Below are 25,062 nucleotides of genomic sequence, written 5' to 3'. Positions count from 1 at the left end.
TAAGGTAAACTGCACTATTTTAACTATTTTAAGTGTGGAGTTCGGTGGCACTAAGTACATTTATGTCGTTGTGCAACCATCCCCACCATGCATCTCCAGAACAGTTTCATTGTCTCCAACTAAAATTTTGTTCCCTATGCAATTATTCTCCTTGTCTCCCTTCCCCTATCCTCTGGGTTCCAGCATTCCACTTTCTGTCTCTATGAATTTGACTACTTTGGGTACTTCATGTAGGTGAATTCATACAATATTTGCCTATTCATGGCTTATTTCACTGAGCATAATGTATTCAAGATTTATTTATATTGTAGCATGTGTCAAAACTTCATTCACTTTTAAAACTGAATATGTACTTACTATATTTTTTTTTTACTCTTTTTTTTAATACTTTAAGTTCTAGGGTACATGTGCACAACATGCAGGTTAGTTATATATGTATACATGTGCCATGTTGGTGTGCTGCACCCATTAACTCATCATTTAACATTAGGTATATCTCCTAATGCTATCCCTCCCCCCTCCCCCCACCCCCATCCCCACAACAGACCCCGATGTGTGATGTTCCCCTTCCTGTGTCCATGTATTCTCATTGTTCAGTTCCCACCTATGAGTGAGAACATGCGGTGTTTGGTTTTTTGTCCTTGCGATAGTTTGCTGAGAATGATGGTTTCCAGCTTCATCCATGTCCCTACAAAGGACATGAGCTCATCATTTTTTATGGCTGCATAGTATTCCATGGTGTATATGTGCCACATTTTCTTAATCCAGTCTATCGTTGAACATTTGGGTTGGTTCCAAGTCTTTGCTATTGTGAATAGTGCCGCAATAAACATATGTGTGCATGTGTCTTTATAGCAGCATGATTTATAATCCCTTGGGTATATACCCAGTAATGGGATGGCTGGGTCAAATGGTATTTCTAGTTCAAGATCCCTGAGGAATTGCCACACTGACTTCCACAATGGTTGAACTAGTTTACAGTCCCACCAACAGTGTAAAAGTGTTCCTATTTCTCCACATCCTCTCCAGCACCTGTTGTTTCCTGACTTTTGAATGATTGCCATTCTAACTGGTGTGAGATGGTATCTCATTGTGGTTTTGATTTGCATTTCTCTGATGGCCAGTGATGAGGAGCATTTTTTCATGTGTCTGTTGGCAGCATAAATGTCTTCTTTTGAGACGTGTCTGTTCATATCTTTTGCTCACGTTTTGATGGGGTTGTTTGTTTTTTTCTTGTAAATTTGTTTGAGTTCATTGTAGATTCTGGATATTAGCCCTTTGTCAGATGAGTAGATTGCAAAAATTTTCTCCCATTCTGTAGGTTGCCTGTTCACTCTGATGGTAGTTTCCTTTGCTGTGCAGAAGCTCTTGAGTTTAATTAGATCCCATTTGTCAATTTTGGCTTTTGTTGCCATTGCTTTTGGTGTTTTAGACATGAAGTCCTTGCCCATGCCTATGTCCTGAGTGGTGTTGCCTAGGTTTTCTTCTAGGGTTTTTATGGTTTTAGGTCTAATGTTCAAGTCTTTAATCCATCTTGAATTAAATTTTATATAAGGTGTAAGGAAGGGATCCAGTTTCAGCTTTCTACATATGGCTAGCCAGTTTTCCCAGCACCGTTTATTAAATAGGGAATTGTTTCCTCATTTCTTGTTTTTGTCAGGTTTGTCAAAGATCAGATGGTTGTAGATATGCGGCATTATTTCTGTGGGCTCTGTTCTGTTCCATTGGTCTATATCTCTGTTTTGGTACCAGTACCATGCTGTTTTGGTTACTGTAGCCTTGTAGTATAGTTTGAAGTCAGGTAGCGTGATGCCTCCAGCTTTGTTCTTTTGGCTTAGGATTGACTTGGCAATGTGGGCTCTTTTTTGGTTCCATATGAACTTTAAAGTAGTTTTTTCCAATTCTGTGAAGAAAGTCATTGGTAGCTTGATGGGGATGGCATTGAATCTATAAATTACCTTGGACAGTATGGCCATTTTCACGATATTGATCCTTCCTACCCATGAGCATGGAATGTTCTTCCATTTGTTTGTATCCTCTTTTATTTTGTTGAGCAGTGGTTTGTAGTTCTCCTTGAAGTGGTCCTTCACGTCCGTCGTAAGTTGGATTCCTACGTATTTTATTCTCATTGAGTCTTTAAGTAACTTTGGATATTATTGACATCTTAACAGTGTTAAGCCTTCCAATCTATAAATACAGGATATATTTCCATTTATTTATGTCTTCTTTAATTGCTGTAATCAACAGTTTGTCATTTTTCAGTGTATAAGCCTTTTACCTTCTTGGTTATTTTTATTCCTAAGTGTTTCATTTTTTTGATACTGTTGTAAATAAAATCACAATCTCTTTTTCAGACTGTTTGTTTTTAATGTATAGCCACTTGAAGCCTAGGCTCAGAACAGACACAGTTTTGCTTCTGACACATTCAATGAGTCACAGCAATTTTGGCTGTTGTTGCATGCTGCAATTTTGGTTATTTTGTTAATTATTTGTAATAGTTTTTAGTGTGTAGAATCCCATGGCTTTCTACATATATAGTTATGTCATATGCAAATAGAAATTATCGTGCTTCCTTTCTTTTAATTAAGATAACTTTTTTCTTCTTTTGTTCTATTGCTTTGGCTGAACTTCCAGTAACATGTTGAATAGATGCAGTGAAAGTGGACATTTGTGTCTTGTTCCAAATCCTAGAGTAAAAATTGTCATTCTCATTATTAGCATGAAGTTGTGGGTTAAATTCTTAACTGTGATAAAATTTTTACATCACTTAATGTTTTATTCAAGTAATGCATAGACATGGTATCCACAGTCCACAGGCTAAAATATTGGACCCATAACAAACTCTTCCTGACCCCAAAGATAAGGACTTCAAAATTTCTTACCAGTCTTGCCCTGTTTTTGCCCACATATTTTCAAACAATATGCTTATCTGCTAATGCTTGATTTAAATATCTCAAATACCAGCCCTTGACTCATGACACAGGCCACTGTCACTAGTTACCTGCTCCCCCCCAGCATCACTACCCCCGAACTCATTACCCTTCTCCCACTTTGTCCACATAAATACATTCCAATTTATGTCTGCAGCAAGGGGTTGACAGCATCATCTCATCTTATAGAATCTAATGATTAAATACAAAAAATATATACTCTTGTAAAACCTGATGGTAATACATATATGTATGTATTTCTTCTGATTATTATTACTACTATTTCTCTCAAAAACTTAATATTTTGTCTCTAGATAGTTAAAATTTTTAGAAGTGTTTTCAAGGAGACACAATTTTCATGAAATTTTTTCTAGGAAAATATTTCTCACTTTGTGATTTAACATGCCATTTGAGTATGGTGGCTAATATATTTCAGTTCTGAGAAATTTTTTTTTACAATATTGAGTTTATTATTATTTTCCATGTGCATTTCTGGGAATGCCTGTAAGTATATGTTGGTCCTGTTATATTAATTTTCTAATATTTCTCTCTCTTCTAATTTTCAATACTTTCAGGTTGTTTTCTTTTTTCCTTCTGATAGAATTTTCCCAATTTGTCTTTTGAAACTTTCGTTTTAACTTTTATCAATTATGGTATTTTTAATTTCCAAGAGTCATTTATCATTACCTGTCACATCCTTTTACGTAGATAATGATATTTATTTTGTGGATTTCGTAACGTATCATACATATCTTCCTTCCTAAAGATAGGAATTCTTATTTTTAAAAAATCATTCTTTTTGCAGATTTCTGATCATTTTAACTCAGGGTATATGTACATGTGTATTGAAGTTTAAGTGAGTGTACATCTTTGTCTGTGTGTGTATAGATGTGTGTTTGCACACTGTGTGGATCTTACTCTTTCAGGTTGTTACACTTCCTCAAAGGTCTGCTGACCTTTGGCTCTAAAATAATATTTAAGCCTAAAGACTTCAGTCCTTTTAGGCATTCAGTGCAAAGTCTTCCACTGACATTTTCTATCTGGAGGAGAATGGTCGAACCACCTATACCCAGGAAACTGTCAAGTTGCTGCTTCCTTTTTTCCATTTAAGTGAATGATCATTTCTCCAAACCCCTTCTTTTGAAGGATCATAATTTGTTGTTTTTGCTTCCCTAATGCTTAGATTACATTATACTTTTTGGATCCTTCTAAATAGTTGATAAATATTCTTATGATCCTTTCATAAGAGTTGGAGGATCCACAAAGTCTATGTAATCTAAGCATTAAGGGAGCAAAGATACGGAATACAGATTCTATTGGGGAGAGTGTGAGCAGAGACATGGAAGGTAAAATGAACTTGGCATATAGATATTCAGATGGGGGTCTGCACTAACTTGAAAATTCTGAAATTGGATGAGAAGGCAAAAGAGAATGGATGGTGGTGGACATTAAAAATGAACCATATGAATTACATTTCATGAAAAAGGTACGTAAAATAAGGATGTATTCTACATTTCTAAATAGAAGAACCAAATAATGATGTTTAACTAATGAAAGTTTGACTTAGAATTATTATGCAAAGACAATTCAAGAAGGTTACTCCAAATGAGCCATAGGCTGCTGCAGTTCTAAAGAATAAATGTAGAAAAAAATCATCCTGAAAAAGTAGTGCTAAATTGTTCATAATATGGATCCATAACATATGCATAAAATTTACCATTGCATGCGTATGTTTTAAGCATAACAAATGATCTTGATGACATCTGAGTTCGTGTTGGGCAGCAAACATTCGTATCCTATTGAAGTTGTAAGAGAAATGTTTTTTTCCTATGAATGTATATATTTCTTATTAAAAATTGTGGTTATAAATATTTGTCTCACAAAATATAATTTCTGGGTAAGAAAATAAGATATTTTTTCTAAATAGGAAAGATTAATTCGTCATTTATGAGTTGTAAAATTGTATAAATAATTCATAGTCTAACTAAACTAAGGACTTTTTAAAAACCATTGGCTTACTGTTTTATAACTAGTCCCCCTTATCCACTGCTTTGCTTTTCGTGGTTTCTCCTGTAATCAACTGTCATCTGAGATTGCATGGAAAATTCCACAAATGAGCACTTCATAAATTTTAAATTTGTTTTCGGTCATAGCCCAATGTTGCATCACCGTGCCTACATTGTTCCCCTCACTTTGTCTCATCATGTAGACATTTTATCTTCCCCTGAAGCATTTTATCATCAGAAGAAAAATGAACACCATTCAATAAGATATTTTGAGAGAAAGAAAAAAACTGCATTCGCATAACTTTTATTACAGTATATAATTATAATTGTTCAATTTTCTTTTTAGTTATTTTTGTTAATCTCTTCCTTGCCTAATTTATAAATTAAACTTTAAAATATATATTTATTGATACAAAAATAGTGTATATAGGGTTCAGTGTAAACCCCAATTTCAGGCATCCACTGGCGGGCTTGAAATGCATCCCCTGCAGATAAGGGGGAGCGACTGTACTTGACTTACCCTTGTGTCCCCCTTCAGGAAGGATCATATGAATGCTCCATGGAAAATTACAATCAAACATCAACCGATTTCATCTTGTTGGGATTGTCCCCACCACCAAAAATTGGCCATTTCATCTTCATTCTCATTAATTTCGTTTTCCTAATGGCTCTAATTGGAAACCTATCCATGATTCTTCTCATCTTCTTGGACATCCATCTCCACATACCCATGTATTTCCTACTTAGTCAGCTCTCCCTCATTGACCTAAATTACATCTCCACCATTGTTCCTAAGATGGTTTATGATTTTCTGTATGGAAACAAGTCTATATCCTTCATTGGGTGTGGGATTCAGAGTTTCTTCTTCCTGACTTTAGCAGGTGCAGAAGCACTGCTCCTGACATCAATGGCCTATGATCGTTATGTGGCTGTTTGCTTTCCTCTCCACTATCCCATCTGTATGAGAAAAAGAGTGTGTGTGCTGATGATAACAGGATCTTGGATGATGGGCTCCATCAACTCTTGTGCTCACACGGTATATGCGCTCCGTATCCCATATTGCAAGTCCAGAGCCATCAATCATTTTTTCTGTGATGTTCCAGCTATGTTGACCCTAGCCTGCACGGATACCTGGGTCTATGAGTGCACGGTGTTTTTGAGCACCACCATTTTTCTTGTGTTTCCCTTCATTTGTATTGCGTGTTCCTATGGCCGGGTTCTCCTTGCTGTCAACCGCATGCACTCTGCAGAAGGGAGGAAGAAAGCCTATTCAACCTGTAGCACCCACCTCACTGTAGTAACTTTCTACTATGCACCCTTTGCTTATACCTATTTATGTCCAAGATCCCTGCGATCTCCGACAAAGGACAAGATTTTGGCTGTCTTCTACACCATCCTCACCCCAATGCTCAACCCCATCATCTACAGCCTGAGAAACAAGGAGGTGATGGGGGCCCTGACACGAGTGATTCAGAAAATCTTTTCGGTGAAAATGTAGACATACTTTCTGCCTTAGAGTCAAAGCGCTAGGTTCATATCAACTCAGCAGTGTACAGCAGTTAAGGAAAATATTATTACATGCCCGTTGTGTCAAACAGAAATTAATCTAAAAGATTTGTATTTTAATTTAGTCTTGGCATTTCAATTGCATATTCTAAGGCACCTATTTTTGTTTTGTATTTGTTTCTTTTTATCAAAAGATAGATCATATATTCATTTCTTTCCTAAAGTAATGATTTATTAAAAGTTTACCTCAGGATAAAGAATTATGTCTGGGGAGCAGTCTACTTGGCTTTAGGTAAACAAGAGTTTCTCCATAAGAGGTTCTAGACAGCTACCTTCTATAGAACCTCTTAGACTGTAGTTGACTTCGACTCAGTTGAGTGTCAAGTAGGTTATTTAAAACATTCGCAGTCACATCACAACACACTCAACATTTCCCTCCTGAGTAGCCACTGGTATTCTCGTGCAAGACATTCTCTTCTGCACAATTTTATTTCTACTTACTCTTGTCATAAATCAACAGGTCTATTTAGTGTGATTTGGGATCAGCTCCTCTTCTCCACTATTTGTATACATGCTTAGGCATGTGCCCAAAAGGATCAACGTTATTTTCATAAAAGTTATCCGCTTAGGTCCTTTCTCTGAGTGAAAGGCCATTGCTCTCCAGAAGAGCCCATTCCTGAGAAACTCTTTAATCTCTGAGGAGAGGAGGCAAGAAGGAAGGTAGAATGAGCAAGTAAGAAAAGCCCCGAATTATCCAAGTGACAGCAGTGGTGAATGACTGATAGACAGTTGGTCCTTGAACAACATAGATTTGAACTGTGCAGGTCCACTTAGATGTGGCTTTTTTTCTGCCTCTGCTCCTCCTGAGACAGCAAGACCAACCTCTCCTCCTCTTCCTACTACTCAGCCTACTCAATGTAAAGGCAACGTGGATGAAGATCTTTATGACAAACCACATTCACTAAATAAGTAGTAAATATATTTTCTCTTTCTGATGATTTTCTTCATAAGATTTTCTTTTTCTAGCTTACTCTACTGTAAGAATACAGTATATAATACATATAAGATACAAAGTGTGAATTAATTAATTATTTATGTTATTTTTAAGGCTTCCTGTCAACAGTAGGCTATCATTAGTTATGTTATGGGGGGAGTTTGAAGTTATATGCAGATATGTTTTATTTCAACTTCTATTTTAGGTATGAGAGTACATGTGGATATTTTTACATGGGAATATTGCACGTTGCTTAGAGTTAGAGTGTGGATCCTGTCACCTGGTAGTGAACATAGTACCCAATCAATAGTTTTTAATCCCACCCCCTGCCTCTAGCAGTGCACAGTGTCTACTGTCACCATATTTATGTCCATGTGTGGGCCAATGCTTAGTTCCCACTTACAAGTGAGAACATTCTGTATTTGGTTTGCTCTTCCTCAGTCAATTTGCTTAGGATTATGGCCCCCAGCTCCATCCATGTCACTTGCAAACAGTATGCTGTTATTGTTTTTTACACCTATGTAGTGTTTCATGGTGTATATGTAGCATATTTTCTTATTCCAATTCACTATTGATGGGCACCTAGGTTGATTGTAGGTCTTTGCTGTTGTGAATAGTGCAGCAATGAGCATAGGAATGCATGTGTCTTTTTGGTAGAATGATTTTGTGTGTGTGTGTGTATACAGAGCACTGGAATTTCTGGGTCAAATGGTATCTCTGTTTAAGTATTTTGAGAACTCTCCAGACTGCTTTCCATAGTGGCTGGGCTAATTTACATTCCCACCAACAGTGCATAAGAATTCCCTTTTCTCTGCAGCTTCAGCAGCATCTGGTGTTTTTTTATTTTTTAATTATAGCCATAGTGACTGGTATAAAATGGTCTGTCATTGTGGCTCTGATTTGCATTTCTCTGATGATTCATGATGCTGAGTATTTTTTCTTGTTTTTTGGCCACTTGTATGTCTTCTTCACAGATGTGTCTGTTCATTGTTCATCTAATTTCTGCATTTTTAATGGGGTTAGTTTTTTGCTTGTTGATTTATTTAACTTCCCTACAGATTGTGGACATTTAATCTTTGTCAGATGCATACTGTGCAAATATTATTTCCTATTCTGTAGGTTGGTTGTTTCCTCATTGATAGTTTTTTTTTTTGCTGTGCAGAAGCTCTTTCATTTAATTAGGTGCCTCTTGTCAATTTTGTTTTGTTGCTATTGTTACTGCTCAGGTAGAGGGATAAGTGTGTAGGTTCTATCATGGATATTGAAATGTTTGCTCTCTGAGGCGTGTCAAAAGAGAGTTCAGATATATAAAGAATGGTAAATGGAATCTAGATTTTCTGCTGAACCAGGAGTACCATGCCCCTCATTTATTTATTTACATCAACATTATAAGGGAGATATGGAATATGTAAGATGTTTGTTGTATGCATGATACTTAGAGAAACAGATATGGGAGGTGAAAAAAAGTAGATATGATTTAGTCTTGATTCCTCAGTTAAGCCAACAAATTCCTGTGGTGCTATTTGGACAGACACTGAATGGAAAGAGACAGAGAGAGGAAGAGAGAGAGAGAGAGAGAGAGAGAGACCTTGTCATGAAAGAGTTTGTAAAACCAATGGACATGCATTGGTACCTATAGAACCTAGTGATGGAGTGTGACTCGGACCTGTGTAGAAAGGCTGTCTCTTCATTTCGTTAATGAACACAATGTGTGGCAGGGATGCAGGAATGTCTCTTATTCTCTTTGGCATCTTAAAGGTCCTGTATGTTTCAGATTTTGTGGCATGGAGCTTTCCTAGGGAGAATCCCAACCACAGTTGATTCCCATTTGGTCTCAGGAGCTGGGAGAAACTGGGAATGATTATATTACTATGACTGTAGCCTCCCAGCACAAGTCTTGGTTTCTCTTCTTCCTGTCCTTCAATCCAGACTGGCTTTCAGACACACACACAGAAATACTACATGATCTTACTTATATTTTGGGTCTAAAAATAAGTGGAATAGATAGAAACAGAGAGTAAAATGGTGGTTACTAGCAGTGGGGAGGGAGAGAAAGAGTGTAGGTCAAATGGTACAAACTTGAAGTTATGTAGGATGAGTAAGTCTAGATAGCTAATGAAGACTGTGGTTAATACTGTTGTATTATATATTGAAATTTTGCTAAGACAGTGGGTTTTAAGTGTTCTTAGTATAAAAATCATAACTATGGAACATGCTGTATAAATGAGTGTGGTAATCATTTCAATATGTATATGGATGTCAAACACCATGTTGTATATCTTTAATAAAATAAAACATTGTCTGGTACATCTTTAATAAAATCAACAATCAATCAGACTGGCTTGAATTGTTCCTGGAATTATCTAATTAAAATATATTTTGATGATCTCACTTTCCTTAGTATGGTATGTGATTCTCTCCATACCCTCCTACATCTGACTCTACCTGGAATTTTATGTTCTCTTCATGCTAAATTGAATGCAGTTCTCTGAACAAGTTTTGAAAAGCCAGTCCTCATGGCATTAGGTCCAATAGCTTTTATCTTTAATGCATTGTTCTCTATTCTCATAAAGTTCTTTCACTGCATGAATCCCCATCACTCCCTTTTCTCAGTGTAAACATCAGGTATCATCTACACAAGGAAGCATGCTGAATGGACTTGTTAAACTTTGTCTTTCCATTCCACTCTCATAGATCCCACTATTTCTAATAATAACATGTGTCATCAAGATGTAACAATCTCTTTTTTCTATGGCTCCACAGACTATTATCTGTTACCCTCAGTGGCTTGCTCTTTTCCTCTTCACATGCTCAGATGTTGCACTTGAGTACTAGTTCTACATTCAACCTATTCATAGCTCAAAGCATTTTTAATTATTCTTAGCCCATTGCATTTTCACATAATAATTAGAGTCAGCCTGCAAAGTGTTTACAGGAAAAATTTTTGTGTTTCATTGTGATTTCATACAATCTAGAGCATAATTAGTGGAGTAACAAAATATTTTCTATATCAGATCTCTTGATTCATTAATGAGACATATTTTACTATACATATGACTATTTATGAAGAGCAGAAACCTATCCACATCTTAGTCAATATTCATCGGAATGATTTTTTTTGTAATTCCTCTAGAATTTATTTTTTGTTTTTTTATTTTTTTGAGACATCATGTCATTCTGTTACCCAGGCTGGTCCTTGTCACCAGGTCCTCACTTCCCTTAATTGCTTCTTTACATATCATCTTTAATTTTAGGAAACCTCAAGTTTTCTATTTAAAATGTTTTCCAGATCCTGAATTACAATGGGTCCACTGATGCAGTGGGTCTGCAGAGCTTGTCTGAGAAACTGACTCTGTGCAGGATGCAGAGTCTTCATCTCCCTGTCTCATGACTTCACCACTCGCTTCTCCACCAATCAGAAATCCCCACACGTTAGCTCATCATTCATCCAGACTCCTTAAAAATGCCATCCCCAAGCATCTCCAGAAGGCTGATTTGAGGCATCCTTCCTCTTCCTCCTTCAGCTGACCTACTATTGTTAAACTGTTTCTCTTCTCAACTTCCACTGTTTTGGTGTTTTGGTCTGCTACCACTCCATGGGCAATTGAACCCTGTGGGCCTAAAACAATCCTCCTGCCTCAGTCTCCCCATAGGTGGAATGACAGGCCTGTGCCACTGCGCCCTGCTCTTTTACAAACATTTAACATAAATGGTTATCACCTGAATCTTGTATCTTTGGGACATAGAATGGGACTTCTTTTCCAAATTGGTAAATATAATTATGCATTTAAAGATCCATGTGATTTAATGAATAATTCAAATGCACTGAACACAGACATCTAAAAATGTAAGATAAAGAGCTCAGTTTTATTTACATTCTTTTTCTAAACTCTTCTTTCAGAATAAACCAAGTTGTGGCCTACTGTATGCTTAGTTTTGTGCTTTGTACTGTAGAAGTGTGAAATAGTCCATTTCTATGTCCAGAAAACTCTCAGGGAGAACTGGGTATTTCAGGAGTAAGCTGCTGACTTATATCCCCCATATTTGCATACATAACCCTTGTGGGTAGTTGTGAGGTACACCTAAACGTCTTTCTTTTTTTTACAGAAATTCCCTTGAAGTCTGTCTTCCCACATCAAATAATTCTTACCTCCTCTTTCAGCACAAATGGGTTTTGTCTTCTGTCTTTTGAAGATGTGAAAACAGTTCCCTGGTTGCACTAGACATGGCAACTACTATTATGTTAACAGCCAAGGTTTTAAACTTGACAGAAAAATTCTTCAGCTTTTCAAATGCAGGAATATTGAAACATCTGTACATTTTGACTTCCAGGAAATTGTCATTTCCAAGAATGTACACCAGCTACCCTGACTGGATCATTCTACAGCATATACATGCATTAGTATATCAAATTGGCTGCTCTGAGTGCAGTGGTGTTTACAATTGATCACAACCAGTTACAGACTTCTTGGTTCCTTTTCCACTCCCACTGCTTCATCTGACTAGCCTATGCATATCAAAATATATATCAAAATAAATATAAATAAAAATACATATCAAAATGTGTCAAATAATTTATCTATTAAATACATGTGGAAAAATTCAAATACTTCTAACATTCAAAAAAAATTAAAATGAACAAATACCTCTTTTCCCATGTAGGCGGTATAATTTATTCATTTACTAGAAACAAGAAATTAGAGAACATTTAAAGCACTCTACTGAATAAAAATTTATTCAATTACTAAATATTTTCTAAATATTAATAAAACAGAGTAGTAACATCATTTTATCATCTGATTTAATAGGAGAAAATCACTTTATAATTTAATGAGCATTTCCAAATTAAAAGAAACAATTTGAATGTGTATAATACCTAAAATATGTTAGAAGATAACTCCCATGTATGTGATATCTTAATAATTTCTACTTATGTGTTTTTATTAAATTAACCTCATTCTATTTTAGTAGTTTAAATCTTACTGCCAATATAAATCAAACTGAGAAAGAAATTAATGTATGCAGACACGTTGTTACTCTGGATGCCTGAATAACAACATTCAAGCTATAGAGTGTCATAAAGTTTAGAAACACATTAACATTGACATAATGCGAATAAATATATTTGTTAATTTCTCCATTGAGTTTACCCTTGACATGCCTTGAAACATCTAAATACATGATCAGAACTCGTTTCTGAACGTTGGACTAAGGCCATCCTCTGTTATTAGTGACTCAGCCTAGAATGTCCAAAGTCTCAGTGGACAATCCACAGTGAATACCAGCAAAACAACTGTTAATCTCATTATCCAGGTAAAGAAGGAGTGGAATCATGGTCACCACTGAATCCCCATGAAGATCTCTGGAATCTCATGTGTAGGGAAGAAAAATGAGTATGTACATTTCTTTAAAAATATTCTTGAAGCTTACTCATAAAAATTCCTTTGTTCCTATGATGACTGTAGGACTGCTGTCAGCTAACCAGTGCAGTGAGTGTTTGAAAATGAGGAAATAATAAAGGTACTAGTTATAATTGTATTTTAAAATTTTTATTGATCACAGGGAAGAAGGGACTCTGGCAAGTGCTTAAGAGGACTTTATTTCAGAAATAGAACTGAGGTGAAGTTTGAGCACTAGTAACTACTTTCTGTAACACCATTCAGCAGAAATCTTGGAGTATGAAATGCGGACAACCAAAAGTGGTTCTGCAGCTAATTCATAAATGTGGTTTCTGGACGGGAAGGGAAATGATGGTCAATGGAAGAGATAGGGATAAATTATATTAAAACATGCTTTTATGGGTGCAAGTGAAATTAAAGAACCCAGATTCACAATAATGATTGTAGGAAAGATAGAAATTGTATTTCTTTTAGTTTCTGAAAAACCATTTTCCTATGAAGACATGTATGATTGTTGCCAGGTCATGCGAAAGTACAGTAAAACCAGGTGATATGAGGAAACAGAAGAAGTTGAAATGATTAAATTTTAATCATTGAAATATTCTTATTTGTAATTTAAATTTTTTTATTTCTCAATTATTGACCATCTACAATGATGTTTATTTTAATAAATATAACTTCTGTCTTTCATTTGTTTTTGGGTAATTAAAAAGTGAACCAGTCTTATTTCAGACTTACTGCCTTAACTATTTGAAGGATAAAATAGACCACATATTTTTTAAAAGTTTATACAAACATATATTTATTTATATATGTAACATATATTTATATGTTTGCATAGATATGTATATGTGTATATAAACTTATGTGTGTGTGTATATATATATGCATATGTGTGCGTGTGTGTGATTTGGGATATATAGAATTTCACTAAAAACCTCTGAATCTCAATTTAGTCGTCTATAAAATGTCTGTGGTGATGTCCACGTGAAGAGCTTTTTATTAGAATTAAAACCAATGGAATCACAGAACAAATCCTGACATATTGCAGGTGCCAGTGTGTGGAGATAGTCAATAAATGTGATCCTTTCTTTCATGTAGGATGTCACCAGGGTTGAAGGTTTGGTTTTCCTTCTTGCTATGAAACTATCATCAGATTTTTTTCTGCTTGCTTTTTCCTTCGTATGTAACATTATTAATGGTGATGCCTAGATATATACATTTTATGAGAGTTACAAAAATGAAAGTGAGTGGAACTTTTTACAATAGGCTTAAAATTTATAGCTATACTGGTGGATTAAAAAATTAAGAGACAGAAGTAACCCATGTGGATTTATTTTTACATAAGAAAAAAATCCTCTTCACATTACTGAAACATATATAATGGCTGAGACTGCCTCCTTGTTAGGGACAGGGCTCTAATTTTATTTAAATAATGTAATATGATAGAATTAGAACCCTGGAACATGAATAATCAAAGAGACACTACATTGGTGTTCATGAGATATTGTAACATCACAGAACACATCTCCTGCCACTCACCACTTGTAAAGTCCTATTAACAAGAGCAAGGTCTGGTAGAAAGAAAGTGACCTTTTGTTCCAAGCTTGGTTGAGAGGAAGCAGGACAGGCTTCTGTCTTAATGGGCAGTGCTTCCCCTTTCAGGGCAGTAGGCAGGGTCTTTTAAGGGGGTCTTGGCATGAATGACATGCAGGGGGTGAGGAGATAGGAGGTCCAGTGATTTTCTTCTGATGTCTTTTCTACTCGCTGGTCTGGCTGGCACCATCGCAGGCAGAGCTGGGTTGTAAATTGAGGCAATCTCCTAGTGGGAGGGAGTTCTGGGGGTACCTGATTTGCTTCAAGGTTCCGTGTCTAGAACTTCTAGGTAAACACAAAGTCATATAAACTTGCCTTGTAGAATGTGTCCGGTGGAGAGAGTAAAGGATAGATTTGCATTTTTAAACAGCTAAGTAGGAGGTGGGGGGAGAATGGAAAAATAAATTTGTTATTTTTCTTTTTTAAAAATAGGGTTGTCAGTTACAACATGGCATTAAATATGAGATCTGATGTGCCATTTAATATTCTGACATATGTTACTTTTCCTCTTTTTAAAATTAGGATAATAATCATCTCATGGAAACTTTATCATCACTGTCCTGTATAAAATACAAATGATAGAAATGTTTGGAATATCAATTGTGTTAGTAATTTCAAATAGTACATATTCTACTTGCCAATAATTAAACTACTAATATAAATTACATGCTATTGCATCAGTCTTAATGCTGATCTCATATTGTTTCTGAATGACATATCTAAAAAATAATTTGTTTTTCTAAATTGTCCTTCACAAATTACCAGAGGTCATAAAATAATTGAAAATAACTCGCTCTGTAGAGGCTCAGAAACTTGCAGGAATTTTCTGAAAATGTATTTGGAAATCCAAATATGGAATAATTTCAGTACATTTAAATGTTTTCATTATTTTTATTCATTAAGATAATGTGTATTATCTTACCTATTAAATAAACATAAACTGCACCACTGTAACTATTTTAGGTGCAGAGTTCTATGTCATTAAGTACATTTATATTGTTGTGCAAACATCCCCACCGTGCATCTCCAGAACAGTTTCATTGTCTCCAACTAAAAGTTTGTTCTCCACACAATTATTCTCCTTGTTTCCCTTCCCCTGGGGTCCAGCATTCCACTTTCTGTCTCCATGAATTTGACTACTCTGGGTACTTCATGTAGGTGAATTCATACAATATTTGCCTCTTTGTGGCTTATTTCACTTTGCATAATATAATCAAAGTTCATCTATGTTGTAGCATGTGTCACAATTTATTTGATGATTTAAATGAATAATATTCCATTGTATGTACTCAGTAGATTTTTTATTGATTTCTCTGTGGATGGGCACTTAAGTTGTTTCTGCCTTTGGGGTATTGTGATAATACTGCTGTGAACGTGGGCATATAAGTATCTTTTTGGGTGTCTTATTTCTTTGGGTCCACATTCAGAAGTGAAATAGCTGGAGCACATACTAATTCTGCTTAATTTTTGAAGAAATTACTATACAGATGGTCCAGAAACACAGTAATTTGACAATTTTTTGTTTTTACTATGCATTTATAAAAATATAAAACCCTACTGTAAGTCAAGGAGCATCTGAAATTACAATGGTTTGACTTAAAATATTTTAACATTGAGATGACTTTTTCCCGATAGTAAATGTGTATTTTACTTACAATATTTTCAACTCATAATGGTTTTTCAGGATGAAACCCCATCATAAATTGAGAAGCTTCTCAATCATTTTCCACAGAGGCTATACAACTTCATTTTGGTTCTGACTATACTTTTATGGTTTTATCTCTTACACTTAGGTCTTTGATTTATTTTGACTTGATTTTTCTATGTGATAGAAAGTAACCATCCAATATCAAAATTTTGAATGTAGTTATCCACTTTTCAAGCACTGTTTATTGAAAAGACTGTCCCTTCCACATTGAGTAAACTTGGTTCTCTTGCCAAAAAAATTGCTGTGTATATGAAAGCCTATTTATTGACTCTGTTTTCTTCACTCTTCTCTCTTCTCCCTTCTCCTTCTCCTTCTCCTCCTCTTCTTCTTCTTTCCTCTTCTTCTTCTTCTTCCTCCTCCTCCTCCTCTTCTTTCTTCTTCTTCTTCTTTCTTCTTTTCTTTTTTTTTTTTTTTTTGTAGAGATCGTATTGTACCATGTTTCCCTGGCTGGTCTGGAAGTACTAAGCTCAAGGAATCTGCCAGCCTCGGCCTCCCAAAATGCTGGGATTTCAGGTGTGAGCCCCCACACCTGAATGCCATTTTCTTCTATTGGTATACATGTCTGGCTTTATGCCAATGCCATAGTGTTTTGATTTCTGTAGCTTTTGGAATTGGAGAAATTCAAGGATGTCCACTCTTACCTCTTCAACGTAGTATTGGAAGTCCTAGCCAGAGCAGTCAGAAAGGGAAAGAAATAAAGGGCATCCCAATCAGTAAAGAAGCAGCCAAATTGTCACTCTTTGCTGATATGATTGTTTACCTAGAAAACTTTAAAGCCTTCTCCAGAAAGCATCTAGAACTGATAAAAGAATTCAGGAAAATTTCTGTATACAAAATTAATGTACACAATTCAGCTGTAAAAAAAATAAATCACTTGGGATTATATGTAACCAAGGGGTGAAAGACCTCTATAAGGAAAATGACACAAATAAATGGAAACACATACCATGCTCATGGATGGGTGAAATCGATATTGTGAAAATGACCATACTACTAAAAACAATCTACAATTTCAATGTAATTCCCAACAAAATATTACCATCATTCTTCACAGAAATAGAAAAAACAATTCTAAAATTCATATGGAACCAAAAAGAGCCCACATAGCCAAAGCAAGACTCAGCAAAAAGAACAAATCTGGAGGCATTTGGTAAGTTTTAAAATCAGAAAGTATCACTCTTTCAATTTCGTCCTTAAAAAAAAATGTCTTCCAGATTTTTTGACTATTCAAGGTCCCTTGAGATTTCATAAAAATTTTAGCATGGGTTTTTCTATTTCTGAAAAAAAGATTTATTATTATAATTTTCATAGAGATTCCATTGAATCTTTAAGTGACTTTGGATATTCTTGACATCCCAACAGTGTTAAGCCTTCCAATCTATAAATATAAAATGTATTTCCATTTATTTCTGTCTTCTTTAATTGCTCTAATAAACATTTTGTCATTTTTCAATATATAAGCCCTTTACTTCCTTGGTTAGGTTTAATCCTAAGTGTTTCATTTCTTTTTGATACTATTGTAAATAAAATCACAATCTCATTTTCAGATTGTTTATTGTTAATGTATAGTCACTTGAAACCTAGGCTCAGAACTGACACAATTTTACTTCTGACATATTCAATGAGTCACAGCAAACTGTCAGTGTATAGGAGTGCAAAAGCTTTCGACTATTGATGTTGCATGCTGTAATTTTGCTTATTTTGTTAATTATTTATAAGTTTTCTTTGTGTGGAATCCTAAGGTTTTCTACATATATAGTTATGTCATAAACAAAAAATATTTTACTTCTTTCTTTTGAATTAAGATAAATTGTTTTTGTTCAATTGCTTTGGCTGAACTTCCAGCAATATGCTGAATAGATGAGGTGAAAGTTGACATTTGTGACTTGTTCCAAATCTTAGACTAAAAAGTATCAGTCTCATTATTATGATGAAGTTGTGGGTTAAATTCTTAACTGTGACATAATTTTTACGTCGCTTTAATGTTTTATTCAAGGAATGCATAGACATGGTGTCAACAGTCCACAGGCTAAAATATTGGACTCATAACAGACCCTTCCTGACCCCAAAGGTAAGAACTTCAAATTTTCTTACCCATTTTTCCCTATTTTTGTCCATTTATTTTCAAACAATGTGCTTATCTGCTAATTCTTGATTTCTATATCCCAAATACCAGCTCTTGACTCATGACATAGGCCTCTGTCCAGGGTGAACTGCTCCCCACAACATCACTACCCCAACACTCGTTACCCTTCTCCCATTCTGTCAGCATAATTACATTCCACTTTATGTCTGCAGCAAGGGGTTGACAGCATCATCTGGTCTTATGGAATTTATTGATTAAATACAAAAAAAACCTCTTGTAAATCCTGATGGTGATACATATATACATATATTTCTTCTGATTATGATTACTACTATTTCTTGCAAAAACTTAGAGTTTTATCTCTAGATAATTAAAAATTTTAGAATGTGTTTTCTAGGAGACAGAATTTTAATGAAATATTTTACTAAAAATATTTCTCACTTTGTGATTTAACATGCCATTTGAGTATGGTTGCTAATATATTTCAGTTCTGAGAAATGTTTTTATGGTATTGAGTTTATTGTTATTTGCTATGTTCATTTCTGAGAATGCCTGTAAGTTTATGTTGGTCCTGTTATATTAATTTTCTAATATTTTTGTCTCTTCTAATCTTTTCAGGTTGTTTTTTCCCTTCTGATAGATTTTTCACTTTTGTATTTTGAAACTTTCATTTAATATTGTATTGATTGTTGTATTTTTAATTTCCAAGAGTCATTTATTGTTACATGTCACATCCTCTTATATAGCTAATGAAATTTATTTTGTGGATTTTATAACATATCATAGGCATCTTCATTCCTGAAGATAGGAATTCTTATTTTTAAAAACTCATTCTTTTTGCAGGTTTGTGATAGTTTTAACTCAGTGTACATATATGTGTATTGATCCTTAAGTGAGTGTGCATCTTTGTGTGTGTGTGTATAGATGTGAGTTTGCACACTGTGTGGATCTTACTCTTTCATATTGTTACACTTCCTCAAAGGTCAGCTGACCTTTGGCTCTAAAATAATTTTCAACCTAAAATCTTCATTACTTTTATGTATCCTGTGCAAAGTTGTCCATTGATGTCTTCTCTCTGGAGCAGAATGCTGAAACCACCTCTGCCCAGAAAACTGTCAGGTTGCTGCTTCCTTTTTTCCATTTTAGTGAATGGTCATTTCTCCGAATCTTGTCTTTTCAAGGATCCATAAAGTGATTTATTGTCCTGGCTTCCCTAATGCTTAGATTACATTATACTTTATGGATCCTTACAAAAAATTGGTAAATATTCTTATGATCCCTTCATATGAATGGGAGATCCACAAAGCCTATGTAATCGAAGCATTAGGGAAGCAAGGACACAGAATATGCCTCCTATTTGGGGGGAGCTTGAGCAGAGACATGGAAGCTAAAATGAACTTGGCATATAGATATTGAGATGGAGGGTCTGCGTTAACTTGAGCATTCAGAAATTGGATGAGGAGGCAAATGACAATGGACATTTGATGGTGGTGGACATTCAAAATCAAAACTATGAATTACATTTCGTGAAAAAGGTACCTAAAATAGCAATTCATTCTACATTTTTAAACAGAAGAACCAAATAATGATGTCTGACTTAGAGAAAGTTTGCCTTGGAATTATTACGCAAAGACAATTCAAGAAGGAAATATAAGTTCCTCCAAATGAGTCATAGGCTGCTGCAGTTCTAGAAGTAAGTCTTAAGGAATAAATTTAGAAAAAAATCATCCAGAAAAAGTAATGCTAATTTATTCATAATATGGATGCATAACATATGCATTTAACTTACCTTTCCATGCATATATTTTAAGCATAACGTATTATATGGATGACATCTGAGTTTGTGTTGGGCATCAAACATTTGTAACCTTTTGAAGTTGTAAGATAAATGATTTTTCCTATAAATGTATATATTTCTTAGAAAAAATTTTGATTATAAATATTTATCTCATCAAATATTTATCTCTGTGTAAGAAAATAAATTTTTTTCTAAATAGAATAAATTAGTTCATCACTTAAGAGCTGTAAAGTTCTATAAATAATTCACAGTCTAACTAAACTAAGGATTTTTGAAAACAATTGGCTTACTATTCTATAAGTAGTCCCCCATTATCCACTGTTTTGCTTTCCATGGTTTCTGCTGTGATCAAATGCGGTCTGAAAGTATGGCGTGAAAAAGTCCACAAATGAACACTTCATAAATTTTCAGTTGGTTTTCAGTCATAGCCCAATGTTGCATCACAGTGCCTACATTGTTCCCCTCACTTTATGTCATCATGTAGACATTTTGTCTTCCCATGAAGCATTTTGTCATCACAAGAAAAATGAGCACCTTTTCAGTAAGATGGTTTCAAAGAAAGAAAAATATAGATTGCATTCACATAAGTTTTATTACAGTATATAGTTATAATTGTTCTATTTTATTTGTAACTATTTTTGTTAATCTCTTCCTTGCCTAATTTATAAATTAAAGCTTATAATATATTTATAGATATAAAAATAGTGTATATAGGGTTCAGTATAAACCCTAGTTTCAGGCATCCACTGGGAGTCTTGGAATGCAGCCCCTGTGGATAAAAGCAAATTACTGTACTTAGCTTACTCTTTTGTCTCCCTTCAGGATGGATTGTAGGAATACCCCATGGAAAATTACAATCAAATGTCAACTAATTTCATCTTACTGGGGCTGTTCCCACAATGAAGAATTGGTCTTTTCGTCTTCATCCTCATTGTTCTCATTTTCCTAATGGCTCTAATTGGAAACCTATCCATGATTCTTCTCATCTTCTTGGACACCCACCTCCACACACCCATGTATTTCCTACTTAGTCAGCTCTCCCTCATTGACCTAAATTACATCTCCACCATTGTTCTGAAGATGGTTTATGATTTTCTGTATGGAAACAAGTCTATCTCCTTCATTGGATGTGGGATTCAGAGTTTATTCTTCTTGACTTTAGCAGTTGCAAAAGCACTGCTCCTGACATCAATGGCCTATGATCATTATGTGGCTATTTGCTTTCCTCTCCACTATCCCATCTGTATGCAATGATGTTTTTGACTTCAAAATTAGTAATAGGTAATTCATTTGAAACTTGGGCACCGTTTGTAGAATTGTAATTATTATGCTGAATACGTACATCCTCAACTTGATTTACACAGGAGATTGTATAGCTGTTTTTTTATAACTGAATTCTTCTGATAGGGAAACTTTTACATTGGGAACAAGATAGAAAATGTCTTTCATTTAGAGTTTCTGAGAAACCGTTTTTCTGTGAAGATACATAACTGTTGCCAGGTGAAGTGAAAGTACATTAAAAACAGGTGATATGAGGAAACAGAAGAAGAATTGTAATGAGTAAAGTTTAATCATTAAAATAATCCTACTTGTTTTAAATTTTTATACTTTCTCAATTATTTACCACTTATATATAGTTTTTGATGTAATAAATTTAATTTTTTTATTTTCCTTTTGTTTTGGGTGATTAAAAAGTGAGCCACCCTTATTTCACATTTACTGCCAAAAATTTTTGCAGGATGAACTACACCACACATTTTTAAAAGGTTTATATTAATGTGTGTTTGTTTATGTAGGTGTGACATTTACTCATACGTTTGTGTGTGTGTATATACATATGCATATATGTATGTGTGTTTGTGGATCTAGAGAAGTTTACTGAAGATCTCTGAATCTCAGTTTCATCATCTATAAAATATTAATGGCGATACCAATCTGAAGAGTTATTTTGATGAACTCCAGTAGAGTCAAGAACGAATCCTGTGACGTTCCATGTGCCAATTTGTGGAGAGAGTCTGTGAAAATTCATGCCTCCTTCCTTCCTTTCATGTGAGACGTAGTTCAGGTTTAAGGTTTGTGGGTCCTACTCACTCTGAAATCTTGACCAGAATTTTTTCTGCTTCTTTTTTCCTCCTGTGTATTATTTCATTAATGCTGACACCTGTATACTGAATTTTTAGTGAAAGGAAAGTAAAAGCAAGTAAAGATGTTTCTTAGTTGGCTTAAATACCTTCCTTATAGCTATTTCTGTAAATAAAAAAATAAAAGGGCCAGAAAGAATCCATTTGGATTTATTTTTACATAAGAAAAATATATCCTGTTCACATTATTGAAACAGGAACATCATGGCTGAGGCTGCTTTCCTGTCAGGAACCAACCTCTAATTTTATTTAAATAATATTATATAATAGGACATTAGAATATTAGAACCCTGGAACATGGCTAATAAAAAGATGATACATTGGCAGTCCTAAAACATAGCATTAAATATCAGATCTGATGTGTCATTTATTATGCTGTTTTATGTTCCTTTTTCCTCTCTAAAATTAGGATAATGGAAACTATCTCTTGGACAGTTTGTCATAGAAAGCTCTATGTAAAATACAAATGATAGAAATGTTTGAAATGTAAATTGTGTTAACAATTTCAAATGGGAGGAGCCAAGATGGCCGAATAGGAACAGCTCCGGTCTACAGCTCCCAGCGTGAGCGACTCAGAAGACGGGTGATTTCTACATTTCCATCTGAGGTACCGTGTTCATCTCACTAGGGAGTGCCAGACAGTGGGCACAGGTCAGTGGGTGAGTGCACCATGCGCCAGCCAAAGCAGGGGCGAGGCATTGCCTCACTTGGGAAGCGCAAGTGGTCAGGGAGTTCCCTTTCCAGGGGTGACAGACGGCATCTGGAAAATCGGGCCACTCCCACCCGAATACTGTGCTTTTCCGATGGGCTTAGGAAACGGTGCCCCAGGAGATTATAGCCTGCACCTGGCTCAGAGGGTCCTACGCCCACGGAGTCTCACTGATTGCTAGCACAGCAGTCTGAGATCAAACAGCAAGGCAGCAGCGAGGCTGGGGGAGGGGCGCCCGCCATTGCCCAGGCTCGCTTAGGTAAACAAAGCAGCCTGGAAGCTTGAACTGGGTGGAGCCCACCACAGCTCAAGGAGGCCTGCCTGCCTCTGTAGGCTCCACCTCTGGGGGCAGGGCACAGACAAACAAAAAGACAGCAGTAACCTCTGCAGACTTAAATGTCCCTGTCTGACAGCTTTGAGGAGAGCAGTGGTTCTCCCAGCACGCAGCTGGAGATCTGAGAACGGGCAGACTGCCTCCTCAAGTGGGTCCCTGACCCCTGACCCCCGAGCAGCCTAACTGGGAGGCACCCCCAAGCAGGGGCAGACTGACACCTCACACGGCCGGCCAGGTACTCCAACAGACCTGCAGCTGAGGGTCCTGTCTGTTAGAAGGAAAACTAACAGAAAGGACATCCACACCAAAAACCCATCTGTCCATCACCATCATCAAAGACCAAAGTAGATAAAACCACAAAGATGGGGAAAAAACAGAGCAGAAAAACTGGAAACTCTAAAAAGCAGAGTACCTCTCCTCCTCCAAAGGAACGCAGTTCCTCACCAGCAACGGAACAAAGCTGGACGGAGAATGACTTTGATGAGCTGAGAGAAGAAGGCTTCAGACGATCAAATTACTCCGAGCTATGGGAGGATATTCAAACCAAAGGCAAAGAAGTTGAAAACTTTGAAAAAAATTTAGAAGAATGTATAACTAGAATAACCAATACAGAGAAGTGCTTAAAGGAGCTGATGGAGCTGAAAACCAAGGCTCAAGAACTACATAAAGAATGCAGAAGCCTCAGGAGCCGATGCGACCAAATGGAAGAAAGGGTATCAGCCCTGGAAGATGAAATGAATGAAATGAAGCGAGAAGGGAAGTTTAGAGAAAAAAGAATAAAAAGAAACGAGCAAAGCCTCCAAGAAATATGGGACTATGTGAAAAGACCAAATCTACGTCTGATTGGTGTACCTGAAAGTGACGGGGAGAATGGAACCAAGTTGGAAAACACTCTGCAGGATATTATCCAGGAGAACGCAAGGCAGGCCAACATTCAGATTCAGGAAATACAGAGAATGCCACAAAGATACTCCTCGAGAAGAGCAACTCCAAGACACATAATTGTCAGATTCACCAAAGTTGAAATGAAGGAAAAAATGTTAAGGGCAGCCAGAGAGAAAGGTCGGGTTACCATCAAAGGGAAGCCCATCAGACTAACAGCAGATCTCTTGGCAGAAACCCTACAAGCCAGAAGAGAGTAGGGGCCAATATTCAACATTGTTAAAGAATTTTCAACCCAGAATTTCATATCCAGCCAAACTAATCTTCATAAGTGAAGGAGAAATAAAATACTTTACAGACAAGCAAATGCTGAGAGATTTTGTCACCACCAGGCCTGCCCTAAAAGAGCTCCTGAAGGAAGCACTAAACATGGAAAGGCACAACCGGTACCAGCCACTGCAAAATCATGCCAAAATGTAAAGACCATCAAGACTAGGAAGAGACTGCATCAACTAACGAGCAAAATAACCAGCTAACATCATAATGACAGGATCAAATTCACACATAACAATATTAACTTTAAATGTAAATGGACTAAATGCTCCAATTAAAAGACACAGACTGGCAAATTGGATAAAGACTCAAGACCCATCAGTGTGCTGTATTCAGGAAACCCATCTCACGTGCAGAGACACACACAGGCTCAAAATAAAAGGATGGAGGAAGATCTACCAAGCAAATGGAAAACAAAAAAAGGCAGGGGTTGCAATCCTAGTCTCTGATAAAACAGACTTTAAACCAACAAAGATCAAAAGAGACAAAGAAGGCCATTACATAATGGTAAAGGGATTAATTCAACAAGAAGAGGTAACTATCCTAAATATATATGCACCCAATACAGGAGCACCCAGATTCATAAAGCAAGTCCTGAGTGACCTACAAAGAGACTTAGACTCCCACACATTAATAATGG

The 25,062-nt window shown here is 35.8% G+C and overlaps 2 protein-coding genes across 3 annotated transcripts in view; both read left to right on the top strand.

Annotated features, from left to right (window-relative positions):
• The window catches only part of LOC100453739 (olfactory receptor 2L8), a 72,254-nt gene that overhangs the window by 39,588 nt on the left and 7,604 nt on the right, over positions 1–25,062 (top strand). The window contains exons 3-4 of one of the 2 annotated variants that reach the window (XM_063724180.1): positions 12,750–12,829; positions 18,136–18,210. In XM_063724180.1, the coding sequence (XP_063580250.1) occupies positions 18,148–18,210 (63 nt within the window). In that variant the 5' untranslated portion in view covers positions 12,750–12,829; positions 18,136–18,147. Of the gene's footprint in view, positions 1–12,749; positions 12,830–16,890; positions 17,290–18,135; positions 18,211–25,062 lie in introns of those variants that run through there. The other variant, XM_002809199.4, reaches the window with a different exon arrangement.
• LOC100454108 (olfactory receptor 2L2-like) lies at positions 5,425–6,659 on the top strand. Its single transcript, XM_002809200.4, has one exon. The coding sequence runs from the start codon at positions 5,496–5,498 to the stop codon at positions 6,432–6,434; it is 939 nt and encodes a 312-aa protein (XP_002809246.3). The 5' UTR covers positions 5,425–5,495; the 3' UTR covers positions 6,435–6,659.

Source organism: Pongo abelii, chromosome 1 (genome assembly GCF_028885655.2).
Source record: "Pongo abelii isolate AG06213 chromosome 1, NHGRI_mPonAbe1-v2.0_pri, whole genome shotgun sequence".
Lineage (NCBI taxonomy): Eukaryota > Metazoa > Chordata > Mammalia > Primates > Hominidae > Pongo > Pongo abelii.
This window is presented reverse-complemented; position numbering and strand designations above follow the sequence as displayed.